At 46.9% G+C, this 10,383-nt stretch overlaps 1 protein-coding gene across 1 annotated transcript; it reads right to left on the reverse strand.

Moving 5' to 3' along the window:
• Positions 1 to 5,167: 5,167 nt before the first annotated feature.
• On the reverse strand, positions 5,168 to 7,090 carry LOC136508392 (uncharacterized). The gene has a single exon (XM_066503062.1). The coding sequence runs from the start codon at positions 6,527 to 6,529 to the stop codon at positions 5,573 to 5,575; it is 957 nt and encodes a 318-aa protein (XP_066359159.1). The 5' UTR covers positions 6,530 to 7,090; the 3' UTR covers positions 5,168 to 5,572.
• Positions 7,091 to 10,383: the final 3,293 nt, after the last annotated feature.

The raw sequence follows: 10,383 nt of genomic DNA on the forward strand, positions 1-10,383 counted from the left end.
CCACAGACAACCATTTTTGCATATCAAGTGGTACCTCAACTCCTAGTCCGAATGAGTGACGGTGTACGGTCTATGGTGGTACACAGCATAGTCCTAAAGGAAGAGTTTTATGTCAGACATTGTGTTGAATATCATCCCCTTTCTAAGGGTTTTTTTCTCATGATTATACAATAAATTCCTACACAGCTGGAGACCAGTATCACAAACTGCCATATCTGTCATGCTGACATCCCTATAGTTCAAAACGCCCCTAAAAGGTACGTTCTTAGACCTTAGTTGCTCAAGCTCAGTCGATGTGTAAGGTGGTGGTGGAACATACTGCTGCACTTCGCTAATTCTGGCCCATGAATCATAGGGGGTATCATCTACAACCAAATTTGTGACTAGTCTACCCTGAGTATGGACACCTTGCAAAACCTCAGTTGGTACTGGTAATGGCATAGTATGAACCGGTACTGGCATAGCATCAGCCGGTGTTGCCATAGCATCTGTACCTCCTTGGTCATCATCAGACTCGTATGAATCACTGCTAAGTACATCATCGATCATGTCCTCCTCCTCCTGCTCCTCCTCTTCCCGTTAGAACTCATTGCTTATACAGCCTACTGCAGTTGAATGAAACTGCTCCTGCGTCAACTGACCGTCCAAATCCATGTTATTCTGAGTTGCTTCCCCTTTGACCCATAATTCTTGTTCATTGCCTCCAAAACCATCAATGGACGGGCCGTCCTGAACACCATGCATCCTGTACCCATTCTCCACCACCACCTCAGCCATGGGCACATTGGAATCTTGAAGAACCCTAGTGTAGCGGGACCAGTGAGCAGGGTCGCGCAAGGGCATGAGGACATAGTGTGCCCTAGTCTTTCCAGTATCAAACCTCCCCTTCAGTGTGAAATCACCGTCAAACTTTGTATTCAAACGGACACAAAGGTCGTTGAAGCTAGGAGGTTCATCAAACCATTCCAATTCTTCTTCCATATCCTCAAACATACCATCTTCTCTCCTAACACTTTCTCCGTACAAAACTCTAACACAACAATCCATCTGCAAAAGCATTTCAAGAAACTTCATCAAGTCGTCGAAAGCATTTCATCCACTATAACTATACTAACTAATCAAATATTAACATCTATACAAAGCTAACTACAACAACTAATTAGACTAAATTCAATGTACAACTAGAGTCAATAACTGTACTAACTAAACTACCTAACTTTACTACATATACTAACTTATTATATTACGTATACTAACTAAACTAACTAACTTTACTAACTATACTTTAATAATTTTACTAACTTTATTAAGCTATGCTAACTATATTAGTGGAGTACCTCGCTGCAGCGCGTAAGACCGGGCCGGGAGGCGCGGGCGTAGGCCTAGGCGGGGCAGCCACCGTGCGTGACCGGAGGGGGAGGTGCGCCGGCGAGCGGGCGCGGCGGCTGCACCGGGCGGCCGGCGACCTGGCCGCCTAGCTGTCACGGGCGGGCGGACGCGGCTGGCTAGCTGGCGTGGGCGGACGCGGCGGACGGCGTGCTCGGCGGCCAGGCTGCCATGCTGCACTGCTCGGGGAACGACGACTGCTCGGGCACGCGGGCCACGGCGGAGGTTATACCCGGCTCTGCCGCGCCACGGATCAGGACGCGGCACTGCCGCGCTAAGATCGGTGGCGCGACAGAGCCCTGCCACGTTAGCGGTCAGCGACTCCGATCACCGCCACGTCAGTCCTCTGCCGTGCCACCATGCATGGCGTGGCACAGGTATTTGGCCGCGCCAGGGCAATAGGCGTGGCCAAAAGTGTTAGTTTTTTTTTTAAAAAAATCCGACAGTGTTAGATTTAAAATTAGTTTCGAAAAAGTGTTAAAATAAAAAAATCTCCTTGTACCTGTACTGCAGTGGCGACACCTGGACGATTCGTGCGTGCAGTGCAGACTGTGCACTGTGCAGTATCTTTCTTTTTTGGTGTCTGACAAGTACGTATCTCTATATTCTATACAGGCGGAATACGATGTTACTACTACTTTACTAGTATGGCATTTGCTTTGGTTGTACGATGACCACCGACCTCCTCTTTTCGAGTGTGCGTTCAGACAGACAGACACCGAGTACTTTACTGACCTACCTGTGATTAATTAGATTAGATCCAGAATCCAGGGCTTAATTGATTCATTAAGCAAGTAAGTAACCTCAGCAGCTCGGGTCCCCACTCCACTATCCTGCCGCCGGCTGCCGCTGGGCAGGGCAAGCCCCTCTACGTAGTACATATAGTATATATACTACTGATACTGATACGAGTAGTGCTAGTATACGGCATGTTCTCTGATCGGTTTCTAAGCTAATAAGCCTGGCTGGTGCTGGTTTGTGGTGAGAAAAAAAATAATGTTTGACTGGTTGATAAACCTTGTCTGAAACAAGCGAACATGCTTAGTATGATCTGCCATTACGATACGACGCTCGTTAATTGTCCCTTTTCATATTAAGTACATGCCGTTTAAAAATTAGCTAGACCTACGTCATCGAATCTAGTATACGAAGAAATATCGACCGCTAGAGAAACTACTGATAAAAAGAAAGGGGGAAAAAGTCTTCTCTTCTCCTCACAATAACTACAATCCACGGTTGGCCGGTTGCACGGTTCTGGCGACTTTGGTGTGATGAGCGACTCGTTAATCTCCGTTGCGCAAATGTCAAATAGGGATGTCAGAGGACCGGACGAGATCGGGTTCATTAAATATCCGTCCGTGACAAATTACCCATTAGATAAAAAAATTTATGCCCGTCAACATGATTTTCTGTTCTAATCTACACCCGTCGGTAGCGTTATTCGTTGAACGGTAAACAGCTAGTGACTTTCACTCGTGGTGCAGTCATTATTCGAGCAAAACAGTCACTTAAACGGGCAAAACGACTGTTTAAATAGGATAAACAACCGATTAAACGGAATGGCGTAGTGTATCAAACAGGTAGAGTTTAAACGGTGTGTAAACGAGCTAAACGATCATTAGATGAACAGTGTCCGTCGGATCCGATACTAAGATGTTTCCGCACCCATAAGTTAGATTATGGCTACAATACAATAATTATTTGTATTTTTTGCACCGACGAGTAATGACATATCCGCACTTGTACCGACAGGTCAAATCTTATACCCATATCTGCACCTGTGGCTGAAATTTTGTATCCACGCCCAAACACATCGGGCACCCATGTGTAGGATCACCATTTCTAATGTCGAATGATAATGGTGTAGTAGTAGCAAATGTTACTAAGGGTCCCTTGACATGGGCCCATGGCTTCGGCTCACATGACATGAGCTGTGAATCCGTGCATAGTGACAGCAAAGATTCCGCCACAACGCCAAAGCTGAGAGGAGCCACGCCACACGCCAGCTACAACTTCCTCCAAAAAGCTGTGCCTGAGCCTGCCAAAGTGACAACAAAAACCTCCCCAGCTCACACACACACTACCACCATCTTCTCCGTCTTCACCCTTCATCATGGATCCTGTGAACAAAACAAACAAACAAAGGCTGAACAAGTGAACATCCCAGCCAGAGACGCCACAGCTGCTCCCTGTCTTCTCTTCTCCAGCCAAACAAGAAACACACCTTGGTTTTGTCATCTCCACAAGCAGCAAGAGTTCTGGTGTCACCTTGCTTCTGTTTCTTTTCTCTTCCACCAGCAAAATACACCTACAAGTTCCAGCAGTCCAGCTGGGAAACACTACAAATCCATTCTGTCTGCCATCCTTGGCCTCACCTTATTACTCCTTGTAGGATGCAACAAGGTATCACTCACGTGTGTGCAGGTCTACATTATTTAGCTTACTACTAGATGGTGAACATACATATGCTTGTGAATGCAGCAAGTGCTAGCACTCATCTACTACTACTGCTACTCAAGGTTGCTTCTCGTTTCAGCACCATACCATGTTGCCCTAAATAAAGGGACTGGACTTTGAGACAAGATGCATGTGCACCAAATTTGAACTTTTAAGTGGCAATCACATCTCAATTCATATACTACCAAGTACAAAATCTTATATCACTTCTCTCATGCTCCTCATCATCCCCAACATGAAACTGAACATGCAGCAACAAAGTGGAACCCGCAAGCGAGCCAGCCTAAAGCTTTTGGCCAGCTCACACATTGATCCTTAGCATAAACTGTTCATGCCCTCTCGCCTTATGAGTTATGCAATCTTTTTGAGGAAACAACTGAAATCTAGATTACTTTCTGAGAATCAGATGATACATGCTACAGCATGAGTGTGCAAAGTAAAACAAAGAGAATGGATCTCCACAGGTTCATCTTTCATATTTCAATATCAGTAACAGTGATAAGTAAGGAGAATTTTGTAACAAGTGCCAATTGACTCAACGAATAGATGAATGCATCTACTTTTCTTTGTTGATCGTGTAGCTCCTCATGACAGCTCTACATGAAGCTTACAACATTTCCAACCAACTTGACAACTGAAGACCAATCAAGAATACTACCAGCAAAAAAGATAAGCTTTTGGAACTTTTCAAATGGAGCAGTCTTCAATCCTTCTGTTTAGCTCACATTTATTTGTACACTACCCATACTTAGTTACTTACATTACATCTTTTCTTAGTTGATCGTCTAGGTACCCACTAACAGAACCTTTACAATACTCATAACTAACTTAACGATCAAGACAGAAGACTAGCAGAGAAAAGAAAATCAGCAAGTTTGGAAAGTTTCTAACAGAGCATTTCTTTAATTCCTCTGTTTAATTCTATTTGTTTTCCCAACTGATCATACCTACATCAACCATACCTTCCTTCCTACATGGCTTGCAGCTGCTAAAAAAGGAACCTGATAAAAGTCAGCATTAACAAAATCTAGAACTGATAGTACTGTGAGGCCATAAAAACACATAATTAGAAATTAAGTTGTTTCCCAAACAATAACAAAGAAATGAATGCTGCCTGAAAACATACACAGCGGATGTAAACACAATTGGCCATGAAATCAATGATCACAATCAGACTAATTACCACAGCACTAGACAAGTGAACATTTACATCACTACATCATCTTCGCAGTCATCTAAACATCAAATGGAGAAGAAAAAGAAATGAAATGAAATTGCAACTGGATGAATGAATTTCCCCAACACAGCATATCACGATGTGCAATGAATGTGACCTCAGCTTTATTGCCAAACCCATTTCCTCTTGAATACAGCAACCCAAGAAAAAAAAATAACAGGGGATTCCAAATCCAATATGGCAAACATTTCCCCTCCATTGCTTGCTTGGAGATGAAAGGAACTCCCCGCATATGAACATTGGCAACTATGAACATGAACAATAGCTTCCCATTCCTCGCAGTACAAAACTTAAGCTTCCGAACAAACCCACCAAAAGAATGTGCTGAACCCTCACTGAGCAGAACCTGGGCTCTGAAATTAGTGGCTAGCTTTGCCCTCGCTGATATGGAAAATTTGCCGCCGTCAAGCAACCAATGGACAATCCTGTCTCTAGCCAACACCATCAAGTCTTCTTGTTAGCAGAAGTATCCAGAGGAGACCGAAAAATTCACTATGCAGCATAATCGTTCTCAATCACCGGTTGCGTCCGCGTCCCCATTGCCACAGGCGCTTGCGTCCGCCCAACCTGCGCCATCCGCAATGTCTCCCCAACCTCCGCATTCCGCTCCATGAGCTGAAGCTTCTTATCCCTTTTGTACCTCACCAAGCACAGCAGAAGCGCAGCCAACAGCCCCAACGCTGCGGCACCCCCAACCACGCCGACAGCAATCTTCCACACGTCTGAGCTCCCCTTCTTACCACCTCCCTCAGGCGGTATCGGCGGGGCAATTGCGCCAGGTGGAGCTGGAGCGATCTCACTAGAATTCACCACAATCGAGATGTGCCCTTGCCGATACGTCGTGCACACATTGGTTCCCTCCAGGTCCCGGAACTGCGGCACGCCATTCGAATCGAACACCACGCACCGCGGTGCCGCGTCGCCTGCCGGCACGGCCCGGACACCACTGAACGCCACAGAAATCGGGCTCCCCGACGCGACGATGCTGAGCTCCGGCAGCCCCACGGCCGACAGGTTGGCCGCGTCGTAGGCCAGCAGCCCCAGCACGGGCGCGAGGTAGGTGTACCCGGCGGGGAGCGGGTAGTAGCGCTCCGACCAGTTGCCGAGGTCGTGGTACACGAGCACCACCCGCTCCACGTGCGGCTGCACGACGACGCCCGGCGGCACGGCGAACTGGAAGTAGCCCGCGAAGCCCCTCCGGCGGAGGCTGCCGCTCCGCAGGCGCAGCGCAGACGCCGCAATGCCCGTGAGGTTCGCCGGCACGGTGGCGTTGTAGACAATGCCGGTGCGCGGGCGCGCCGACAACGCCCGGAACGCGTAGTCCTGCAGCGCCGCGTCGAGGGCCCTGGCGGCCGACGGCGACTGCGCCACCACTGGTGGGGTGGCGGTGGTGAGGAGTAGCAGCAGCAGCAGCTGGAGGAGGCGGGCGCAGCAGATCAAGAAGCCCATGTCAGTGGGCGGGCGGAGCAGAGCAGCCGCCGGAGCTGGGCAAGTGGAGTCAGGACGCCGTACTCATCTGGGGTTTGCTACTGCTAGGATCAGCACGCGTTCAGGAACCTTCGCCTGCTGTTAATCAATGGGAACAAGGACGGGATTTGGGGCGGAGAAGGCTGGGATCCTCTGCACGGACGGGCATTTACGCCGTCCCGGCAGGGACGCGGACGACCGGTGCGGTCCAAAAAGCAGGTGGCTTTGAGGGAGCGAGGAGGGCGGCAATGGTGATGGAAGCGAGGAGGACAGGTGGAGCAGAGTCAGGACAGGACCGAGTCCTCCAAGAAGTGGAGTGGTGGGCGGCGACGAGGACGACGGCAACGAATCGGGCCGACCCAGATGAAAAAGATACGGAAATTGGGAGGCGGCGAACGCGAACGCTCAATCTTGCGGAATCCGAGTGGGGAGACGGGAGAGTGGACGCCACAGGAATTCGGAATGCGGGGGCGAGGAGTAATGCGCCCCCACGAATGATTGCGACGCGGCGGAGGAGGTGGGGAGTGAAGACGAGGAGGGGTTTGGGGAGTGAAGAACAGCTGGAGAACAGTGTGTCTGAGGTCTTCGAGAAGATTTCTCTATACACGGGGGTTTTAATGGGAATAAATACGGCTTGACGCGGGCTTACAGTTGGCGCGGCACGCGGAGTTACCGATTTGCCCCCTGGACGGCGGACGATTACCGTTTCTGCTCGCTGGAAAGTGGGGCCACGGATACCGAGGGGTCGTTTGTCAATCACGTCCCTTTTCGTAACGTTTGGATTCTTCGGAGGGGTCTTTTTGCATGTGGACTGAAGCTTCTCTGAAGTGAGGCGAGGTCCGAGCAGCTGCATGACATGTGGGCCTGTGTCCGTGCCAGCTCCTCCAACGTCCTGGCAGCAATTCTTCTGTTGGGTACTCGTGCGATGCGGCACTTGGCGCTCACAAGAAGGGCTCTTTCCCTGGCAGGTGGGACCATACGGGTGTGGCCCACTGGACAGTGAACGCTCATGAGTCATGAGTACTTGCTGGCTGTCTTTACTAACGTATGGATTTCGTACGTGCTTGGACTGAACACAGGACTAACAGCGATCTATAACAGCTAAAATCCTCGCGTCATTTCTCAGTTCATTTGTTTCATCTACAATTTCTATTGCTAATCTAGGACTTGTTTCGATCAGGTAAGTCTATTTACTAGTTGGGTATAAGAATTAGCCCAAATTAGCTAGGGTTAGCCAGCTCCATGTACAAGGATAATAAGAAATGTCACTGGTTCCAATCCTCGAGAACTTGAGCACAAAAAAAATCATTTTCTATGTTGTTTTATATTTTTATGATATTTTATAAAAGAGTAAAGTCTATTAGCAGGACTTAAATAAGTATTTTGAGAGTTTAAGAATCGTGATGACACAACGAGATAAGTTTGAGGACCTCCAATGGACTTTACGCTTTATAGAATATTTCTAGGGCTCGCCCTTAGCTAGAGATCGTTTCTAAGGCCCCTTTGGTTAGGCTTTTTCAACCCGCTATGGCTTCCCAAGAATCCAAAAGCCAATCAAAGGGATGCAAATCCATAGTTGTTTTGGATCAAAAGATGTTTTTGCTCTAATACAAATATCACAGCAGCTTCCTCTACTTTCATTGGTTGTGCAAACCGTAAGTTCGAAGAAACTACCCACATGCCACTACTTATGAAGGTACCGATTCATTTTTTTCTTTCTTTTCTCGTTCGCGTGAACTATGCGCAAAATAGGGTTCCTTCAGCGGCGGTGCATCTCCTGCAGACGCGCTTCCCATCGCCGACCGTTCCAGGCAGGGCCATCGGCTCCACGGCTAGGGGCTCCGCTGCAACACGTCTAGGCCGGCCTCACCTCCTCCTCCGCAGCAGCGTGCCTAGGTCGATAGCTCCACTGCAGCATGCCCAGACTGACGGCTCCAGGCTGATGCCCCCAGGGCGGCACTCCCAAGCCGGCCTTTCCTTGAGAAGTTGTTTTACCAAATATGCCCAGGAACCTGGTAAAGCTAAAAATACTAGCTTTTCCTAGCTCCCTCTCAGCTACCATCCCCTGAGAAAGCTATTTTATCTAATCGCAACACTACTTCAGTAGTACTTTTTAGCAAAAGAATAGTGTTTTACTCTCACAACAAATTAGCATAAGCATCAGCATTGGCCAAGCTTCAGCGAAACGAACAGGGCCAATGTTTTTTTGAAAACAATTTCAGCTCTACTAGTGTAGTTGAGCTGTACCTAACAGTCCCTAAGTATACCTTGACCCGGAATCGCTAATTTGTGTCGTTTCTTAATTGCCTTTTAGACCACCATATGTACAGTACTATTTTTTTTTGCTTGTAAGGGGTGAAAACGGTTCGGATATTTTCCGACCGTATTCGAGACCGAATCCGTTTAGAGGGGTTCAGATCTGTCCGTATCCGAGTCGGATATTCAACATCCGATACCATATCCGTATCCAAATACTATCTGTATTCGAATCCGAATCCGAATCCAGACAGAAATATGAAAACAAATGTAATATCAGTGATATCCGTCCGTATCCGATCTGTTTTCATCTAATCCATTGACATTTCAATATCGATCTTTTTAATGGATATGATTAATGTTCTGGATTGCGTTGTAACATCAGTACAACATGGTTGTTTTTGTTCTTTTGATTTTGCTGTAGAGTGAAGGTAGCTTGTGCCATAGCATCAGTGCTCCTTTTCATCATGACGTGATGATGTTTTGGCCGTGACGTACGCAACGTAGTTGCCACTTGTTACTTCATATAGGCTTTGATTAAAATTTCATAGTATATGGTTTGTGCATAGCCTTTTTAATTAATATCATTATTACTATACTCTCTTAGGTCCTGTTCGGCTGGCTGAAAAAACAGCTAATGCTGATGCTGATCTGTTGTGAGAGAAAAACATTATTATTTCGCTGAAACGGTACTGCTGATAAGTTCAAGCGAACAGAGCCCTTGTGTACTCCATGTTCGCCTTCATTCATTTATTGCAAGGGAGGATACGGTTGAACCGTTGCTTTCTCAAGGATAGAAACGAAACCCGGTAAAGCTACCCAGAAGCTTCCTTTGTCTGTGTTTATGGCTGCAGCTCCCAATAATAATCGGCCTTGCTCAACGATAAGTCTAGGGTAGCTGGACATATATGTACGTAGTGATGATGATGGGGGACTTCCATTCCATGAACGAGGAATCATTACACAGTGATCAGAAAAAATTATGCTTACTGAGTACATTATTACACGAGTGTTGAGTTGGATGATGATACATTCATGGTTAAATGAAACCATGGCCATTGCAAAACAGAAACCAGGATGGACACCATTCCTATATATATGTCAGCATATGATTTTGTAGAGGGCACTACTACACTTATTTTTTAATCAATTCTTTTCAGTATCTTTCCCACCAATAATGCAGTTTGACACAATATGTATAATATCTCATATGCTCCTTCACCTGTTCAATTATTGCCACTTAATCTTAATTCCAAATTATTGTGCTAACCAAGAAAAATCGTAGTGATAGTGACAGTCCAATAAATAAAAGGAGGTGGTCATACCTCCATCACTACCGGAGACCGGCTCTTTGTCGAGTGCCAAGTGGATTGCCGAGTGGTTTTTTTCGGGCACTCGGCAAAGAGCCGAGTGCGGAAAAAAAAACACTCGGCAAAAAAAAAACACACTCGGCAAAAAAGTTATTTGCCGAGTGTTTTTTTGACATTCAGCAAAATAGGCTTCTTTGCCGAGTGTTTTTTTACACCCGGCAAAGAAGCTCTTTGCCGAGTGTTTTTTTTGACACTAGGCAAAGAAAATTT

Source organism: Miscanthus floridulus, chromosome 15, assembly GCF_019320115.1.
Source record: "Miscanthus floridulus cultivar M001 chromosome 15, ASM1932011v1, whole genome shotgun sequence".
NCBI lineage: Eukaryota > Viridiplantae > Streptophyta > Magnoliopsida > Poales > Poaceae > Miscanthus > Miscanthus floridulus.